Source organism: Oncorhynchus mykiss, chromosome 18, assembly GCF_057628025.1.
Source record: "Oncorhynchus mykiss isolate SJ-2025 chromosome 18, ASM5762802v1, whole genome shotgun sequence".
Classification (NCBI taxonomy): Eukaryota; Metazoa; Chordata; class Actinopteri; order Salmoniformes; family Salmonidae; genus Oncorhynchus; species Oncorhynchus mykiss.
This window is the reverse complement of record NC_143039.1, coordinates 48,308,736-48,330,215: the sequence shown is the minus strand read 5'-3', so window position 1 is coordinate 48,330,215 and position 21,480 is coordinate 48,308,736. Positions and strand designations below refer to the sequence as shown.

The 21,480-nt window shown below is 42.6% G+C and overlaps 1 protein-coding gene across 2 annotated transcripts; it reads right to left on the bottom strand.

Annotated features, from left to right (window-relative positions):
- Positions 1-4,568: 4,568 nt before the first annotated feature.
- On the bottom strand, positions 4,569-21,122 carry atf6b (activating transcription factor 6 beta). Of its 2 annotated transcripts, none has more exons than XM_036952809.2 (17): positions 20,616-21,122; positions 18,926-19,005; positions 14,982-15,063; positions 14,691-14,750; positions 14,510-14,592; positions 12,518-12,698; positions 12,184-12,348; positions 11,740-11,903; positions 11,403-11,582; positions 10,337-10,419; positions 9,995-10,189; positions 8,371-8,478; positions 7,937-8,036; positions 7,696-7,763; positions 7,396-7,498; positions 7,168-7,252; positions 4,569-6,787 (listed from the first exon to the last, which is right to left on the bottom strand). In XM_036952809.2, the coding sequence occupies exons 1-17, from the start codon at positions 20,686-20,688 to the stop codon at positions 6,513-6,515; spliced, it is 2,085 nt and encodes a 694-aa protein (XP_036808704.2). In that variant the 5' UTR covers positions 20,689-21,122; the 3' UTR covers positions 4,569-6,512. The 2 variants fall into 2 exon arrangements, with proteins under 2 accessions (XP_036808704.2, XP_036808703.2); XM_036952808.2 differs by having other exon boundaries at positions 11,707-11,903; positions 20,616-21,054.
- Positions 21,123-21,480: the final 358 nt, after the last annotated feature.

The following is a 21,480-nucleotide window of genomic DNA, read 5'->3' as shown; positions in this document are numbered from 1 at the left end:
ATTAGCCTTATGTTTCTCTCTCTCTCTCATTCTCTCTCGCTATTATTCTCTCTCTCTCATTCTCTCTCTCTCTCTCTCTCTCATTAAGATGGCTGTGCTGGCATGACACTGCTTGTGTCACTCCTGCCAAAGTACTGAGGGATGGGGTGTACATTTTCTCTCCCTTCTCTCTGCAGAGAGTTTGTTCTGGAAGTGGTCAGTAACTTAATGTCTGTAACTTTCTATTGAGACTGTGGACTTGTTGATGCATGAACTTAAATGTGGTTTCAAGAATCAATGACCATCACCTCGCCTTGGATCCAAAGGGTTCTCTGTTAGTGATGAATTGCTCACTAGATTGACCTGTTTCAATGTAAAGTATGGGCACCAGAGGGCAGAGGCACGCAGAATGACCTGAAGCATGAAATAGTGTCATAATAAATGTTTACAGACCAATGTCATTAATATTATGTAAATCAATATCTATAGTGATGTTTGCAAACAATAAATGCAAATCCTCTTAAACATCTAAAACCCAGGAATTTAGTGTAGTGTTCTCTGCAGTGGAAGTGCATAAGTAGATAGAAATGGGATTGGCCTAGTAGTCTAGGTGATCACACCTTCAAACTAAGCATATTTCACTTGCAGTTCTTCACATAATATGACACTAAATGTTTGCTGGATCGCTGAACTGTGACTTTTATCACCCACATTATCATCAATCAGTGATTGAATGAAAAGGAACACTGTGTGGACAGACAGGAAGGGAGGATGGAACAGATAGACCCCACCAAGCACCGCCCGACACCAATGTCTTTTGGACGTCTTTCTTTGGTCTCGTCTCTTTTTAAGATTTTTTTCCCCCGAACCGGACATGATTTCAACGTCCACGGACATTGGTCTTTGGTCCAGATCGGCCTATATTTTCCCCAAACATAGACTTCTATGATTGGTTCAGATTTGGATCTATGTTTCACAAGTTTGGACAGAACAGGGCAGTAGAGTACAGTAGAGCACAGCAGAGTACAGAAAATAAAAATAAAATATATTTCAGTAGAGTACTGCACAATAAAGTATAGTGTAATATGCTGTATTGCACCCTCCTTTACTCTAATGTACTCTACTCTACTGAACTAAACTGTTCTGTACTCTATTAAAATAAACTCAACTGTACTGTACTCTACTGAATTAAACTCTACTGTCCTGTACCGTACTGTACTCAATAGTACTCTACTGTGTTCTTCTGTACTGAACTGTGCCATACTATACTGTCCTGTTCAAACTTGTGAAACATAGCATAGACGTCTATGATTTGTTAAAATTTGGTCTGGTCCGGATCAACCTAAATGTTGACTATTTTGGCGGCGGGGCTCATTAGCATAATACCCAGCACGTTTTGCAAGTGTTCGTTTTTTTACATTCAATTAACGTAGATAAACAACAACATATTAATCATAGCAGGAAAATAAAAAAATCTGTAACCATTACTGAGAATGTTATTGTAGAACAACCTGAAATAAACTTGATTTCCACATCTGTATTTTCATCCGTATTTTCAAATCCAGTAGTGATAGGGAAACGAAGCTTCCTGAAGCATTGAGGCTTTCCAGACAATTGTGTCAAACAGCTTCATTATCCGTTCACAATGCAAATTAGTGACATCTGCTGGTCAGAAATTTTTATTTTTATTTCACCTTTATTTAACCAGGTAGGCTAGTTGAGAACAAGTTCTCATTTGCAACTGCGACCTGGCCAAGATAAAGCAAAGCAGTTCGACACATACAACAACACAGAGTTAGACATGGAATAAACAAACATACAATCAATAATACAGTAGAAAAATCTATATACAGCATGTGCAAATGAGGTAGGATAAGAGAGGTAAGGCAATAAACAGGCCATGGTGGTGAAGTAATTACAATATAGCAATTAAAACACTGGAATGGTAGAATGTGCAGAAGATGAATGTGCAAGTAGAGATACTGGGGTGCAAAAGAGCAAGATAAATAAATAAATACAGTATGGGGATGAGGTAGATTGGATGGGCTATTTACAGATGAGCTATGTACAGGTGCAGTGATCTGTGAGCTGCTCTGACAGCTGGTGCTTAAAGCTAGGGAGGTAAGAGGCTCCAGCTTTAGTGATTTTTGCAGTTTTGACCTCATACCCTCACGTCTCTGAATGTTCCATAGTTCATACTCTACCTGCTAAGTTAAATCCTAACTTTATAAGTACGGTATTTTTGTATTTAACTAGGCAAGTCAGTTAAGAACAAATTCTTATTTACAATGACTACCTACCCTGGCCAAACCCGGACGACGCTGGGCAATTGTGTGAGACTCCCAATCACGGCCGGTTGTGATACAGCCCGAGATCGAACCCGGGTCTATAGTGACGCCTCTAGCGCTGCGATGCCTTAGACCGCTGCACCACTCAGGATCCCAAGTAGATAGGTATCCAGTAGCGGTCGGGGTTTGAAAGCAGCTTAATCGAAGAAAGCACCGGAACCACAGTGAAATCAGTGGGATCTCGCATTTTGCGACACATGGTTCGCACGTGAACAAATGAAGCTTCGGACATCATTGATGACATATTTCTGCTAAAAGTGATACACGCCCACTGCTTTGAAGTTAGCTGCTTAACGACTTTGACGAACGCCTCGGGGCTCCAGTATTAAACGTCACATCACTAACACCCAGAAAATATGGATTTTGAACATCCTGAAAAGACATCTTCTAAATGTCTGGAAAATACACATTTTCACCTTTCATTCAGAACCTAAAATGGAAAAGTTGTATTTTAGACATCTTTTTAATGTAATTTTCCTTCATATGGACATCCTCTCGTGTCTGTGACTCCAGGGGTAAATGTAGAAGCTGACTGTAATACCCTACCTGAGGGCCAAACAGCCTTACAATACTCCCTAATCAGCTGAGTGTGTATGTGTGAGAGCGAGAGGATGTTTCCAACTGAATTTAAAATCTAAGACATACTACCTACTGTTAAAAAAAACATGAACTTCTAATCAAGTCATCTTCTAAATCAGTGTAAATTACTACGTTCTGTGCAGCTATACTGAAGTGGGATCTAAAGAGAATCACAGGCTGCATCACATCCGGATGTGATTGGGAGTCCCATAGGGCCGCGCACAATTGGCCCAGCGTCATCCGGGTTTGGCCGCGTCATTGTGAATAAGAATTTGTTCTTAACTGACTTGCCTAGTTAAATAAAGTTTATTTTTATTTTTTGTTAAATACAAAAATACATTGGAATGTCCAGGAGGCAAAATTGTCATGTTTACAGTATCACCCCCAAGAGTTAGGGTGTCACCCCCATCCATACTTTCTCAAAGCCAAAACACTCTCCTTTGAACCTTTTACCTGATCAAAATTGGTTGTAGTCATCCCTCTTTTCCCATGTTTTCTGAGCCAAAAGTACATTTTATTACCTCCAAAATAGGAGCAAATGTTTCCAAACGAAAGTAGTATTTCCCTGCAGACCGTTCAAGTGACCAGACCAAAATGTCTCCAAATGTTATGGACCATTGTGAGATCCTGTAGGGGTCTAACATGGAGATTTCTTTCTTTGGTCAGACAATATCACTATTAGACTGGGGTCTGATTTACCCAGTTGCCACAATGTACAGAACACAAGTGCCCCCTAGCTGTGAAAGATGCCTAATGAAGACAAACATGTTTTGAGTCTCTGTTGTATTAACCTTTACCATTGCGTTCTTTGATATCCGTACAGCCGGATGAGCAAGAAAAGCCACCGAAAAAGAACGTCGACATTCCCTAAAGTTAATGTCAAAGACATCAGTCAGGCGGATTCTTATTTTGTGACTGTTCTTGACTCGTTTCTCGGAAAATACCTCAGGAACAGGATCTGTGAGTGTGTGAGCTGAGCTTCAAACTTTTGTCAAGTGTGTAGGAGGCCTCATCCTGCATTTACAATGGATAACCTCTCCCTCTTATTTGCCCTCCATCATCTGCCTTCTGCTTTACAGCTGGGCATTTACTTCAGCAAGTTGGCCCCTGGCTCTCTGTCAAAGTAGTGCCCCTGTCCTCTGGGAATTCAAACATACCGATGACGTGAGATAGTAAAGCATGTGCTGAACGTTCAGCTACCTCAGCTTGGCCCTGAATAATGATGGATTCTCGTACTGAAAAACATGGCTGCCAGTCTACATGACGCTGTTGCCTTTACTTTTAAGTTGTCCTTTTGCATGTATTTCCCCCCCCGATGCAAATGTCTCTTCCTGCTGCAAAGACAAATTTGACTTGTTAATCATTTGCATTCGTCAGGCTACATGAGACGAAGCGGAAGCATTCAGTAGAGAGGGCGTTATGTTTGTTCAGATTATTTGGACCAGACTAAACCAAGGAAGTTCTTTGTATCAACTGACAAATACAAGGATGCTGTAACGAGACCTTCGGTTTAAGAGATAATCAAATCAAGGTTAAAGAAAAAGTGTGATACACTGGATCCGTAAGAAGAATTCTAAGCAAAACTGATGATAGCCACTAGTTATGTTCAAGTTATGCTTTTTTGGTATGTGCGAGAGAAATGAAACTGACTTAAAAAAATTAAATAAAAAAATCGCTTTATTTATAAAATTCAATGTTCATTTTCTACAAACAAAAAAAGGCAGCAGTTCAAACCTCTCGTATAATCAGAGAAAGATCATTTTTAAAGTTAGAAATTCATTTAAGAAAAAAAAAGGAGGCATTGACCATATGTACATCGCTACCATTACAACCACCAATTTTCATGCTTAAAGTTTTTGCCGTGTGTATGTGTACATATAATGTGCAGTGTGTTTGTGTGGGAGAGTGCATTGACATGTACATGCAAAAGGGAATGTCTTGGATCCAACACCTTACCATATCACTAGTAGCATTGTGTTCCTGTATTCCCATTGGCTAAAGTGGGTTCTGAGGCTAAAGTGGGTTCTGAAATGGGAAAACTACAAAAAACAAAGAGACCTCAACACCCCCTAACATAACTTGTACAGCTTCATATAAAATTGTATTTTTTTAATATTTCATTTCTTTTGATAAGAATAATTCTATTTTTTATATAAAAATGAAAAACAATGGGTGGTATTCCCGTAAAACGGCATTATCTCGAACAAAAACACTTGCTGAAGAAGTGTGTGCAGTTCCTCAGGCAGAGCATGACAGACAAAAACATAGCGAGAGTTCACAGACAGAGTTTGCAACTAATGAAAATGATTCAGAAACCACTTTTGGACAGAAGACTCAAGTTGAGCGGGGGGGGGTGGGGTGTAAAAAAAACAACAAATACAACTGAAAACGATGCTTACAGAATTACATTACATAAACCGTGTATAAGAAACACGATCAATTCTAGAATTACAGAGTACCTGGATGATTCTGAATAAGGTGTCAGTAATTTAACGTCGCTATATTGCTGATGACATTGAGAATGTATTCAGATGTTAACACAGCCTATATATTTTTTTTTCTGCACTAATTACATGGAGATACAGTGGATCAAGCTCGATGTTGCAAGACTTTGTGCAAGTGATAAAAAAAAATGACAAGTATATACAAACACACAACACGCTGTATGATCAAGGTGGTCGTCTGCATTCAAAGCAAATATATTTAGGCCGATCCATGTGTTAACTTCTGGAGTATAGGAACGGAAGGGTTTGTGCCCATAAGATGATGAGGTTAAGGAGGACAGAGCAAAATATAGCTATGAATTTGAAAGAAAGAAAAAAAACAACATCTCAAAAGCTACCATTGATATTTACAACCAATAAACACACAAGTTAAATAATTCTCATTCAAATCCAAACACATTTGACATAATAAAAGAAACAAACAAAAAAAACTAAATCTAAGCTGACTAGCATCTGACCTGAATTTTCTGCAGGAGCCCTCTGAATGGAATTTCAATGGAGAGCGATAAACACAGAATATACAAAACGGAACCGTCACACACAAAAAAATGGTCCTCAAATGAAACCACGAGCAGTCCACTAACATTAGCTGCATATATTTCAGTGATTAATTCTGCGCTGTGTCTAAGTGCAGTGAACTGCTAGGTCTATGTTTGGGCAGTTTTTCAAAAAGTATATATTAAGAAATGATTTAGTTAGGAGCCATTGGTAAACCTTTTTAAAAAAAAACTTTTTCTATATTGAACAGATCAGGTTTGTGAAATGGTTATTACTCATTGGTCTATTAATATACAGAGTCTTCAGTAGAATAAAACACATTTGCTTTGAGTTGCTAGGACAACGTTTCAACATTGTGGCACCGTAACTTCATTGTTAATCATTTGTTTCAATTAGTACAGATGTCCTCCATTATTCCCTGACAGATCTGCCTCCTACAACCCTCCTACTCTCCCTTATTAAGTCCTCCTCTCCATCTCACTTCACTTATTCAATCTCCCATTACCCTCTCCTTCCTGTTTTTCCTCTACCCTCTCCTTCCCGTTTTACACAATCCTCTCCTTTCTCCTCCAATCCCCCACTCATTTGTTCACCTTCACTAACCTCAAACCCCGCCCCCCTGGCCGATGTAATACTCGGCCTCCTGTCTGCTGGCAGGTAAGGGTTGCCGTGGAGACGCCGCTCCACCGGTGTGGGGATGGTGGCGGCCTCGGAGGGAGGTGTGGTTGCTGTGGTGATGGTGGGCGGGGGGAGCGGGAGGGGGGTCGCGGAGCGACGGGGGAACGGCGGAGGCTTTGATGGGGATGATCCGGGTGTCCATGACCTCACAATCCACCTGCATCATCATCTCATAGCCCTGGGATTTGTTATATAAACTCTCTGTGGGAGGGAGAGAGAACGAAAGAGTGCAATGTAAAAAAAGACATACTGACAAGGAGAGGAAAGAGTACAACAGACAGATACAGAGGCTAACAACAACCCCCCCAACATTTATTTTATCCCATACACTAGGTGCAGTGAAATGTGTTCGTTTTACAGGGTCAGCCATGATACTAATTAGCTCCAGGGGCGCTGTACTAAGTGTCGACAATTTGACGTAATATGCCTCTTTCATTCACCCCAAAAATGTACTCGACATTTAAGATCTCCGTTGTTCAAAAAGTGTTTAAAACAGCGTACAGCAGTGCAACGGGGCTATATTTTGGCACAATTCTAATTGGCCGATAGTTCCGTCGAGATATCAAGAAAAGAAAACTCACCGTTGACGGACATAGCCGGCATCACCAGGGACATTTTGGGCCGTGTGGTTTTGTTGTGGCTGATGGCTGGCAACAGCAGGTGATCCTACGGAGAGAGAGCGAGAGAGAGAACGTAGGCTCATGAACGTCAGACATACGTCGTGCATTATGTGAATGGCACCCACTGTCCGTTTCATTCACACTCGGTTGTCACTTCCCTAGAGGTTTGGCGCTGCTGTTCCGTCTTACCCGTCTGAAGGAGACCACGTAGAAGGTGTCCTCACGCCGGTCGATGGCGTCCATGAAGTCACTGTAGCTGATCTCTGGACCGGCAGGGAACACTTGTATCTGACTGTGAGAGACAAATAGTTCGGGTTAGACCAAGACTACAAATACCAATAGCAGCAGGTTTTCCCCCCCCTCCTCCCTCAGTTGATACAAATACCATACTTGGTTTAGTATTGTACAAGTGAACATGCAAGTCAACAAATCACTTTGACGGATGAACACCACTGTTGGTTACTGGGAAATGTGGTCGACCACGGTTACCTGTCAATGGAACGATGGGTCTGGATGGGAAGATATCTGGAGATGTTGGTCTTCCTAAGCTGTGCTTTCTGTAGAAAAGGGAAGGGAAACAACTGACGTGTACCCAAACAACACACATCAACACCAACTAGGTTGTTTAACACGCCAGAGGGATCATGTGTACTCGCGTGGGAATGTGAAATGCAACAACAAAAAAATATGATCCGGTGCAGAAATACTAAGAAACTAGATGAAACCGCACCTGCGCTATTTTAGCTTTTTTCACTATCTTCGGCTTCTCTCCAGACTTCTTCCTGTCGATCTGGTGCCTGTGGACCCATCCTCTCAGCTCATCTGCCAGCCTGAGTGAGAAAGTGAAGCAGTCAGTCGTAGAAGTCAAGGGGAGTACATATAATATATATATAATATATATATACACACACACACACACACACACACACACACACACACACACACACACACACACACACACACACACACACACACACACACACATATATATATACACATACATACACACTGGCTCTTTTGAACATGGATACAGTGACAGGCCTGTGAGAGCGCAGGTGCACTGTCGATGTTGTAACTCAATATCATATTTGCATAATGTGGTGAGAGACATGGCAGAGAGAGATTCCCGGACGCCCGAGTTAGGACCATAGCAGCGCTGCTGACCTGAGGGACTCGGAGCGGTTGAACTGCCTGCAGTCATTGGAGGTGAAATAGCGGTCGATGTCCTGCAGGACCAGGTCCTTCACGTCGCTGAACACGTCACTCAGGTTCCTGAAAACAGACAAAACATGTAACACAGATAGAAACATCCTTCTGAAAGCCTAACCGTTCTACAAAATAATATTATATGCAAAACCATAGTGATTTCAAAGTGCAAAAGTCCTTAAAGAGCTGTAAACATGAAGTAAACATCGTACAGGCAAGTTACACGTGGACGTCATTTCATGACAGCCTGTTAGCAGTTAGTTACTTCACTACATTCCTAAAGAAAATAATGTCATTTTTACTCCATACATTTTACCTCGCACCCACGTTAGTACACGTTACATTTTGACAGGAAAAGGGTCCAATTCAAGCACTTATCAAGAGAACATCTCTGGTCATCTCTACTGCCTCTGATCTGGCAGACTCACTAAACAGAGAACATCCCTGGTCATCTCTATTGCCTCTGATCTGGCAGACTCACTAAACAGAGAACATCCCTGGTCATCTCTATTGCCTCTGATCTGGCAGACTCACTAAACAGAGAACATCGCAGGTCACCCCTACTGCCTCTGATCTGGCAGACTCACTAAACAGAGAACATCGCAGGTTACCCCTACTGCCTCTGATCTGGCAGACTCACTAAAGAGAGAACATCTCTGGTCATCTCTACTGCCTCTGATCTGGCAGACTCACTAAAGAGAGAACATCCCTGATCATCTCTACTGCCTCTGATCTGGCAGACTCACTAAACAGAGAACATCCCTGGTCATCTCTATTGCCTCTGATCTGGCAGACTCACTAAACAGAGAACATCCCTGGTCATCTCTACTGCCTCTGATCTGGCAGACTCACTAAACAGAGAACATCCCTGGTCATCTCTATTGCCTCTGATCTGGCAGACTCACTAAACAGAGAACATCGCAGGTCACCCCTACTGCCTCTGATCTGGCAGACTCACTAAACAGAGAACATCGCAGGTCACCCCTACTGCCTCTGATCTGGCAGACTCACTAAACAGAGAACATTGCAGGTCACCCCTACTGCCTCTGATCTGGCAGACTCACTAAACAGAGAACATTGCAGGTCACCCCTACTGCCTCTGATCTGACTCACTAAACACAAATGCTTCGTTTGTAAATGATGTCCGAGCGGCCCCTGGCTATTCGTAAAGAATGTAATACAATGGTGCCGTCTGGTTTGCTTAATATAAGGAATTGGAAATGATTTATACTTTTGACACTTAAGTATATTTAAAAACAAATACAATTAGACTTTTACTTAAGTAGTATTTTACTGTGTGACTCACTTTTACTTGAGTCATTTTCTATTAAGGTAAATGTACTTTTACTCAAGTATGACAATTTAATACATTTTCCACCACTGCCCGTTACATATTTCTATGTCCAGCTCAAACACGGTCTTGTTCTCCAATGACGTTCTACTTGACGGAACCATGTTTGCGAACCCTCATCAATCAGAACCACATGGGCAGCAGCTGCAGATGGCTGTGGCAAGGTCATAATGAACAGGCTCACCATCGTGGATATGCAGAGTTAACAATGAGTTGGACTTTATTACCAACCTAAACTGGTATGAATCGGTGGATTCCCTCTCCACCTCTCCTCCCTTCCACCCATCCTCTCCTCCTTCCTCCTCAGGATCTATCCTTTCCTCCACTCTGCTATGTTCCCGAGCCGTCTCAAACTCCAGGAGATGTCTTCCTGTGTGAGGGACCACCTCTTCCTGTAACCCCGTCTCCAGCTTCCTGTCTGTGATACTGGAGGAAAAAATGTAGTCAAAATCAACTAATCATGCAGTTATGTACAATACTTTTTAAAAATAGGATTTTTTTGAAGGGGGGGGGGCAATTTGCCAATTGATAACACTTCATTGAATGGCAGTGACTATGAACAGTGACTTTTACCTGACAGGGCCGAAACTGAAGGTCATGAACAGTAGCACTGCCATGACGCAGACGGCCCTCTTGTTGTTACCAGATTCACTGCCCTGGAACAGAGAGAGGATTTAGAGCAGTGTAAACACTGGGGCCGGGACGATACCAGTATCGCGAGACTCAGTATTGTGGCAAGGAAACATAACACGAAGGGGATTTAACTTTAGGAAAGAGAGACCTGATGTTGGAAACAATTATGTTGTCCTCCAGAGTCAAATGTATTTATTTTCCAAACTATAGAACACAATATTTTACATACAGCAGGTTTTTAAGGAACCAAAAGAGTTTGGTCTGCTTCGTGCTTTCATTTGAACCTACTTCGACATTGGAATTGTCCCGGCCCTAGTAAACACGCATGTACCAACATGTCCTCTTTGAAGGTATTCCGAGTTGTTGCTTGAACAGTCAAATCTTAACCACATTCTTAAGACTTTCATTTAGAAAGATTAAATTGAAAGCAGTCCATCCGGTTCATTAGGGAAATCCATCTCTGCCTCAGCAATGTAATCACCGAACACATTTGCTTAAGGGAGGTTTCCTGGCTTTCCAGCTCCCCTGCCACCCTCCCTCCCCTCTCTCCTACCCCTCCCCTTCATTCTCCTCCTGTACCTCCGCCACTACCTCTCCTTCCTCCCTTCACCCTGTACCATCTTCCCTCCTTCCCCTCTCTCCTACCCCTCCCCTTCATTCTCCTCCTGTACCTCCACCTCTCCTTTCTCCCTTCCCCTGTACCATCTTCCCTCCTTCCCCTCTCTCCTACCCCTCCCCTTCATTCTCCTCCTGTACCTCCACCTCTCCTTTCTCCCTTCCCCTGTACCATCTTCCCTCCTTCCCCTCTCTCCTACCCCTCCCCTTCATTCTCCTCCTGTACCTCCGCCACTACCTCTCCTTTCTCCCTTCCCCTGTACCGTCTTCCCTCCCACTCCTCTCTCCACCCCTCCCCTTCATTCTCCTCCTGTACCTCCGCCACTACCTCTCCTTTCTCCCTTCCCCTGTACCGTCTTCCCTCCCACTCCTCTCTCCACCCCTCCTGTACCTCTTTCCCGGCAAGCCTCTCCCTCAGGGCCTGGTTCTCCCTGCGGAGGTGCTCGTTCTCCTGCTGCACCTCCCTCAGCTGGCCCTCCAGGTTCTGCAGGTACTCCTTCTTCTTCTTGCGTGACTGGCACGCCGACTCCCGGTTCTTGATCATCCGCTGCTGCCTCTTCATCACCTTCATCTGAGACCCGGTCGGATGGGGAGAACGCATGACAGTTAATCACGGCAGAACTGGGCGTGTGATCTGACAGTGAAACCCGGGGTAAGGCAACGGTTGAAGTAGAGCGTGAAAGAGAACTACTCACTGACTGACTGACATGCGACTGACAGACACTCACATCCATGCCGTTGCAGTTGCTCCCTGGCAGAGAGGACGCCGGGACTATGGGTTTGCTGGGGAATGGGGCCGTGGGGCTATGGCAGTGAGGCATGGTGGGGGAGACAGGCTCCATTTTGACGATGGCTGGCGCAGACCCCAGACAGACTGACTGGGAAAGCACCACTAAGAGAGGGAAAAGAAGGTGACATCACTCAGCTATTACGTAACATATTATGCCATTGTCTCTTAGACACCCAAATACCAGTAATAAAATACATTTCTAATCAACAAATCACAGAAATAGACATAGGTATTGTGGCGATTTGAGCATGCACGCCCACAGAGATACATAAAATAACTTGGAATTCAACGCTCCCCTTTAATTAACCTCGGCGATTCACCAAACGGTAAGCCTGGAATAAGGTCATGTGTGAAAAATGGTCAGTCTGGTCCCAGGACTCACCAGGCCTGCTCTGGTCCCTGCTAGGCAGGCTGTGCAGTATGAGGGCCTTGGCTGGACTGGGAGCCTGGTGGACGGAGAGAGCCGCTACACACACAGGCCTGGGTTGGATGAGAGGCTTACTGCTCAGGATGGTACTGGCTTTGATCGTGGCCGCAGTGGGGTGGACTGGAGGGAGAGAGAGAACATGACATGCACTATAAAATGTCTGCCAAGAACAAAGTCAAGGGCATTTGCACCCAAAGCACATAATATTAAAAATTAAGCGTACTCTCGTGGCTGAAGTCTTTCCTGTGCAACACATAAAATAGCTGAACGTCACTGTAGAAACGAGTACCTGTGGCCTGTGTGTCCATGCCATTGTGGGTTGATGTTTGGTGTTGCTGAGGCGGCAGTTTGGACTGTGGTCGGGCCAGTTGTGCAGAGGCCACCGTGACTTCACATGTGTCAAGTGGTGGTGCCAGCACATCTCCAAACATATAAGGAGGCGTGGGCGGGTTCTCTCCTTTCACTGGGATCTGAATGGTAGAAAGAGAGATGTGCAAGAAATGTTAAAAACAGGCTTCACACTTTGGTTACTTCTGAAATACTCGGACGAGGCTCTGTGTCACTGAATACAGTGCCTTGCAAAAGTATTCGGCCCCCTTGAACTTTGCGACCTTTTGCCACATTTCAGGCTTCAAACATAAAGATATAAAACTGTATTTTTTTGTGAAGAATCAACAACAAGTGGGACACAATCATGAAGTGGAACGACATTTATTGGATATTTCAAAAAAATTTAACAAATCAAAAACTGAAAAATTGGGCGTGCAAAATTATTCAGCCCCCTTAAGTTAATACTTTGTAGCGCCACCTTTTGCTGCGATTACAGCTGTAAGTCGCTTGGGGTATGTCTATCAGTTTTGCACATCGAGAGACTGAATTTTTTCCCATTCCTCCTTGCAAAACAGCTCGAGCTCAGTGAGGTTGGATGGAGAGCATTTGTGAACAGCAGTTTTCAGTTCTTTCCACAGATTCTCGATTGGATTCAGGTCTGGACTTTGACTTGGCCATTCTAACACCTGGATATGTTTATTTTTGAACCATTCCATTGTAGATGTTGCTTTATGTTTTGGATCATTATCTTGTTGGAAGACAAATCTCCATCCCAGTCTCAGGTCTTTTGCAGACTCCATCAGGTTTTCTTCCAGAATGGTCCTGTATTTGGCTCCATCCATCTTCCCATCAATTTTAACCATCTTCCCTGTCCCTGCTGAAGAAAAGCAGGCCCAAACCATGATGCTGCCACCACCATGTTTGACAGTGGGGATGGTGTGTTCAGCTGTGTTGCTTTTACGCCAAACATAACGTTTTGCATTGTTGCCAAAAAGTTCAATTTTGGTTTCATCTGACCAGAGCACCTTCTTCCACATGTTTGGTGTGTCTCCCAGGTGGCTTGTGGCAAACTTTAAACAACACTTTTTATGGATATCTTTAAGAAATGGCTTTCTTCTTGCCACTCTTCCATAAAGGCCAGATTTGTGCAATATACGACTGATTGTTGTCCTATGGACAGAGTCTCCCACCTCAGCTGTAGATCTCTGCAGTTCATCCAGAGTGATCATGGGCCTCTTGGCTGCTTCTCTGATCAGTCTTCTCCTTGTATGAGCTGAAAGTTTAGAGGGACGGCCAGGTCTTGGTAGATTTGCAGTGGTCTGATACTACTTCCATTTCAATATTATCGCTTGCACAGTGCTCCTTGGGATGTTTAAAGCTTGGGAAATCTTTTTGTATCCAAATCCGGCTTTAAACTTCTTCACAACAGTATCTCGGACCTGCCCGGTGTGTTCCTTGTTCTTCATGATGCTCTCTGCGCTTTTAACGGACCTCTGAGACTATCACAGTGCAGGTGCATTTATACGGAGACTTGATTACACACAGGTGGATTGTATTTATCCTCATTAGTCATTTAGGTCAACATTGGATCATTCAGAGATCCTCACTGAACTTCTGGAGAGAGTTTGCTGCACTGAAAGTAAAGGGGCTGAATAATTTTGCACGCCCAATTTTTCAGTTTTTGATTTGTTAAAAAAGTTTGAAATATCCAATAAATGTCGTTCCACTTCATGATTGTGTCCCACTTGTTGTTGATTCTTCACAAAAAAATACAGTTTTATATCTTTATGTTTGAAGCCTGAAATGTGGCAAAAGGTCGCAAAGTTCAAGGGGGCCGAATACTTTCGCAAGGCACTGTATGTGCACTTTGTGTACATTGCATCTCAGAGTCTCTAAACTGTGATGCATCAATATCGTAGTGCGATGTGGAAGCTGATCTGTCTGGACTGACCTGTGAGTCTGGGAGTGAGGTCAGGGAGCAGTCGGAGGCCAGCGAGGAGGCAGGGGAGGGAGGCTCCGCCTTCACCCGGAACACTGGAACAGCACACACAAATGATACAAAAAGGACACCGTGAATAATTCACATTCAACCATAAGACAAACACATACACAATAGCCAAAGAGGGACTTACACATGTCCACTGGCAAAGGCTGCGTTATCGTCATTTCATCTTTCAGTACGGGAATGTCCCCTTAAGAGAGTGCGAGGAAGGCAGAGCAGAGAGAGAGCGGCAGGGAGAAAGGTTTTAAAAGTACACCACAACCGACGCTGCGCTACAATGACACTTTACTGATAAACTGAAGTGACGTTGCTATTTTACTTCATTGGCCTTCTATAGTAGTAATAACATGTCTACTACCACAACGAATACTGTTAAAAAGGAAAATCTCTCCTTCCTGCCACACTTTATTAATCTCTGCACCTGTGAGAAGGTTGTCGTCCAGGTGTCTCCATGGCGACGTGGGATTGTCGGGATCAAGGGTCAGCACGAGATCGTTGTCAAACTGCGAGGAGAGAGAGGAAGCGGAGGGCAGAATTAGGCCATCGTCTGGATTAGTCAGTAGGTCGGCAGGGGGTGCGCCATTGGTTGCCCCAACAGGGAAAGCAGCCCCATTATCGGCCGGCCCGTCTCAGGCTCACTCAAGTTACCTTAACTTTGGCATCACACACTGAACTCTCACGACTGCTAGGTAGTGTGTAACACTGCCTGGTTTATACTGATACTGCCAGCACTAGCCGACTACCACCAGGTTACTCAACCCTGCACCTTAGAGGCTGCTGCCCCATATACATAGACATGGAATCACTGGTCACTTTAATAATGTTTACATAACGCTTTACTCATTTCATATGTACAGTTGAAGTCGGAAGTAAACATACAGCCAAATACACTTAAACTCAGTTTCACAATTCCTGACATTTAATCCTAGTAAAGATTCCCTGTCTTAGGTCAGTTAGGAACACCACTTTATTTTAAGAATGTGAAATGTCAGAATAATAGTAGAGAGAATGATTTATTTCAGATTTGATTTCTTTCATCACATTCCCAGTGGGTCAGAGGTTAACATACACTCAATTAGTATTTGGTAGCATTGCCTTTAAATTGTTTAACTTGGGTCAAATGTTTTGGGTAGCCTTCCATAAGCTTCCCACAATAAGTTGGGTGAATTTTGGCCCATTCCTCCTGACAGAGCTGGTGCAACTGAGTCAGGTTTGTAGGCCTCCTTGCTCGCATACGCTTTTTCAGTTCTGCCCACAAATATTCCATAGGATTAGAGGTCACTCAAATACCTTGACTTTGTTGTCCTTAAGCCATTTTGCCACAACTTTGGAAGTATGCTTGGGGTCATTGTCCATTTGGAAAACCCATTTCCAACCAAGCTTTAAACTTCCTGACTGATGTCTTGAGATGGAGCTTCAATATATCCACATAATTTTCCTCCCTCATGAAGCCATCTATTTTGTGAAGTGCACCAGTCCCTCCTGCAGCAAAGCATGATGCTGCCACCCCCGTGCTTCACGGTTGGGATGGTGTTCTTCGGCTTGCAAGCCTCACCCTTTTTCCTCCAAACATAACGATTGTCATTATGGCCAAACAGTTCTATTTTTGTTTCATCAGACCTGAGGACATTTCTCCAAAGTATGATCTTTGTTCCCACGTGCAGTTGCAAACCGCAGTCTGGCTTTTTTATGGCGATTTTGGAGCAGTGGCTTCTTCCTTGCTGAGCGGCCTTTCAGGTTATGTCACTTTAGGACTCGTTTTACTGTGGATATAGATACTTTTCTACCCGTTTCCTCCAGCATCTTCACAAGGGCCTTTGCTGTTGTTCTGGGATTGATTTGCACTTTCCGCACCAAAGTTCGTACATCTCTAGGAGACAGAACGCATCTCCTTCCTGAGCGTCATGATGGCTGCGTGGTCCCATGGTGTTTATACTTGCGTACTATTGTTTGTACAGATGAACGTGGTACCTTCAAGCGTTTGGAAATTGCTCCCAAGAATGAACCAGACTTGTGGAGGTCTACAATTGTTTTTCTGAGGTCTTAGCTGATTTCTTTTGATTTTCCCATGATGTCAAGCAAAGAGGCACTGAGTTTGGAGGTAGGCCTTGAAATACATCCACAGGTAAACCTCCAATTGACTCAAATGATGTCAATTAGCATATCAGAAGCTTCTAAAGCCATGACATTTTCTGGAATTTTCCAAGCTGTTTAAAGGCACAGTCATCTTAGTGTATGTAAACTTCTGACCCACTGGAATTGTGATACAGTGAATTATAAGTGTTATAATCTGTCTGTAAACAATTGTTGGGAAAATGACTTGTGTCATGCACAAAGTAGATGTCCTAACCGCCTTGCCAAAACTATAGTTTGTTAACAAAACATTTGTGGAGTGGTTGAAAAACGAGTTTTAATGACTCCAACCTAAGTGTATGGAAAACTTCCGACTTCAACTGTATATATTGTATTCTACTGTATTTTAGTCAATGCCATTCCAGCATTGCTCGTCCCAATATTTATATATTCTTAATTCCACTCTTTACCTTTAGATTCCTGTGTATTGTTGTGAATTGTTGGATACTACAGCAATGTTGGAGCTAGGAACACAAGTATTGACATCTGCTAAATATGTGCATGTGACCAATAAAATGTTATTTTATTTTGATAAAGGAAGAATGAGCAGATTGCCGCACTATTGCACACTGTATTTTATTTTACTAGGCAAGTCAGTTAAGGACAAATTGTTAATTTACAATGACACCCTAACGGGGAACAGATCAGGGAACGGTCCACCTTGCTCAGGGGCAGAACGACAGATTTTTTTTTTTACCTTGTCAGCTCGGGGATTCAACCCAGCAACCTTTCAGTTACTGGCCCAACGCTCTAACCACTAGGCTACCTGTAGGTGATGTAGATTGGAATAGGGATGGACATGAGTAATCGAGTCCTCAAACGGATGTCAAAAGTCTCTCTTTAACCCGACTAAAGATCACTTTGTTTAACAGTCAAACTAGTTTGTGGAACGTGCTTTGTGGCTGCCCGAATGAGCAAGAAAACGTTTGTCCCGATTTTACATATTTAATTTGTTGTCTTGAAGACAACGTTAATTTGCTTTGACTCTCCTGTTCCATTTCTACATGTGCATTTTGTGGGACACAACAAAAAAAAAGAAGCCAAGCCAAGCATCAGTTCTTCTCCTTGAATTAATCTTCCCTTCTGTGTCTCACTCACTAAACTGTGTTCCGTCCACTCCCTCTACACGCGCGTGCTAAGAGCGCACGCAAGCTCCCGTTAGGCCTACAGAAACAAATGCCTATAAAAACATATCTAACTGATGGGATACACAAGCTACATTCCTTGCTAAATGACAACAGTTTTAAAAACTAATTGTGTTCCGTCTGTGAGTTGATTGATGTAGGGAAATAGGTGCTTCAACGACGAGCTGCAGGTTTGGAATGATTGCGTCCCGTCTATCCCCCCCCCCCCCCTAAACATAGACAAGTTCCACACTGAAAATATGCCAAAACATTTGTTTGATAAAGACAAAGAGTGTATTTTCAGAATCTTAAGAACAGGCCTACTCACTAAACAGATGTGGTTGTAATTCATCTCCATGCAGTTTTCAACATAGAATTCTTAATTCATTTAGAAACATTCCAAAAGGCAAAATAAAACTAAATCGAACATCTGTATATCGATGACAGATTTGTTTGTAACCCTCAGAAAACTGTCTTTCAACTCGCCAAATTGAGCCCCGTTTCAAATGATTACTCTGAGAATAACTATTCCAGACGCGATATGTGCATCGGTAACTTATTTCACTTAGAAAAATAGTTCTATTTTATTCAGTTACACAACATTTTTTTTCTAGAAATGATGAGTCTTGAATGTGATAGGGCTTGGGAAATAAAAAAAAGTGTCTTGTCTGCTAAATTAACAAAACAAGGCTCCACCATTACACAGTCATAGGCTTCAACAAGCAAGTGCCACCGCTAAGGTTATTACCATTTTTGAAGATTGTGTTCCACAATATAAAATAACAGTTACAATAAATTAATCTTAAATGACACTTGTTTTTATATATAGATAAATGCACACATATTTATTTCCAGTGTGGGCCTTGTGTTCTAAAATAGACCCCCCCCCCCCCCATTGGAGTACTCAACAACAACAAAAAGCGAGAGCACTAACTGTCAAAACATTTCAAATGCCCATTCCTGGAATAGGCCTCATGTTGAGTAGACAGGAAATTAGGTCTAAATCATTGACAGCTTTGAATTAACTTCATTGTGGTGATACAACATGTGTAGTACAGTGGTCAGATAATACAGTCAGGGTCTGTGAGCAGAAAATCTCTGTCCGTACCGATGTTTCATATTTCAGTCCTCTCGTGTACTCTCCGTCCTCTCCCTCCTCCATGCTCTCACACTGGTACAGACAGGCATCTGAGACAGACAGACCAATTAGTTAGCACTGTAGGAACATGATTATGCACATGGACAGACATGCAAGTTGCTTGAGTATCAGTTGCTATAGCAGTTGTAAGTAAAGCCTTATCACTATACCACAGTGACCCCTTGTCGCCATGGTTTCCCGTGCCTTATTTGGTTTGACAAGGGCTTGAAACACGACTCTGACCTTTGAGCTAAATAAAGAAGAGGGATCTACTAGTAAATGATGGTTGTGATCATAAACACACCTAAAAATGAGCTCGAGGTTTGGTGCTTTTCTACACCCATTTTACATTCAAAGCAGCTTCAATTCACAGGAGTCCAGTTTGGTTTTTCCGGCTTTACAAATTTAGTGAAATCTAAGCAATGGAGGGGAAGTTGGCTTAAAATACATGAGATGGGAGGTTTTCTGCCCTGAGGTGACCCATCTTCAAAAGCAAAGGGATCGGTAACCAACCTGCTCAGTGCTGAGAATGGTTCCCCCCATTACTGTTGAATTTGAATTAGCCAAGTGTTAGCTACTCATGATAATAGTAGACCCCATTAACCAGAGGGACAACTTATGGGCTGAAATTAATTCTAGCCTACATTATCGTGGGATGTTTTTTTTTTCTTGAAAGAATGCTTTTCGTTTTCCACAACTAGTTTTGATTCACACTGCAGGCCTGACTAGTTAAATGCTGTCTATCACAAATAGTAAATGTAAAATGTAATCAAGTTCAGTGATCACAGGAAGTTCACAGTTTACAGATTGCGTGAGACATTTTTTTAAAAACCTTTAACTTTAGAACAAATTCTTATTTTCAATGACGGCCTAGGTACAGTGGGTTAACTGCCTTGTTCAGGGCAGTACCTTGAGAGCTCGGGAATATGAACTTGCAACCTTTCAGTTACTAGTCCAATGCTCTAACCACTAGGCTACCCTGCCGCCCCAGACAACGACACTTAAGTCTGCAAACTTCAGCATATAAAAGCAATGATCAGGGAGTCAGTAAAAGGGTAAGGTCTGTATCTAAAATACAGTGCCATACAATGAAAGCAAGCCAATCTGTCAGATGCAAATGCTATTGATTTAAAAAAGGGCCCGAGATACCCAGATGTCGCAAAAAGCCAGCTTGGTTTTCAGTCTTTAGATAGGTTGAGGCCTATGGTTTATTCAACATATTACATACGTTTTAAATTCAGGTATTTGGGATCGATGGTCTTTTCAGATAGCCTTTATCTTATCGAAAACGAAAGCTTGCAGAGCACAAGCTTTTCTCACACTAATACCAAAGGCTTTTTATTAGTAAAGTTAACACTCCTATATGTGCTAATACAGTGACATATCCGGTTTGCTGCCCAGTGCACATATAGCTAGACATTGGCGCACACACCCACGCAAGAAACCCAACTACAACCAACTTTAACATTATGATTTTTCGTAATTTGTTGTCAGGGTCAACCTGGTAAGGTTAGGAAATGAAAGACGCATAGTCAATTTCACGCGTTCGTTATCAGCTAAAGTCGCGTTAGCTAGCAGATCATTTTAGCTATCTAACGCATCCATGCTGCCCAGGTGGTAAACATGCATTACAGTACCATTTATCATCTCTCTCACTTACCCCAATCCTCGCTTGTTAGAAGGTTATCAGCGAAGAAACGACTATCCAAATCAGATAGTAAATCCGTAGTCATAGCCACAAGGCGTTTGTTAATTAGAGGGAGTGTAGACAATCACCGATCGATTATATTAAAAAATATAAATCCGCGAATTCGATTTACAGCGAATGATGTTCAGTTGGCGATTGGGTCCATCGACGTACAAAATACAATTATAATTTCTTACGCGAAACATTAGATTTTGTATTTATTTTGTTTCATAATATCCACTCGGTCCACAGAACCATCTCGCATATGACGACATCCAGACAAGAAACGACATTTCCGCAAAAAGCCCGCCCATTTTCAATACAAGATCCAATCAAAGCAAGAATTTTTTAGATTGATTCTTCAGTCGCCCTATCCAATAATATTATTACTATTAAGACAGAGTAGACCGTCGTAGATGGACAAAAGTAAGAGGTTTATAAGGTGATTCGGCCCAATCGCACGTCAGAATTTTGAGTGACGTTGAAAATCTTCAATGGTAGACATGTCATTTGGCTTTCCTTTCAAAGGACATGCCGTAAAAATCAATCACGTGTTCAACAATAAGAAACATTTCATTTGAACACATGGTTGATAGCTAGCTAAAGTTGTCTCTTTCCTAAATTAGCCATGGATGGAGATAAGGTTTTGGACTTGTGGTTTTACTTGATTCTCTGTACTGGCCAATGATTATAACGGGGAATCCGACCCAACCATACATTGTGCCCCTTGCCTGAGAGGATGGAAGTTCAATATGTATCTAGATGTAGTAAGCCAGTGTTAACTAGCTAACGTTACCCATGAAATTAAGTTTTTAGCCAGGTAGCAAGACAACCAACT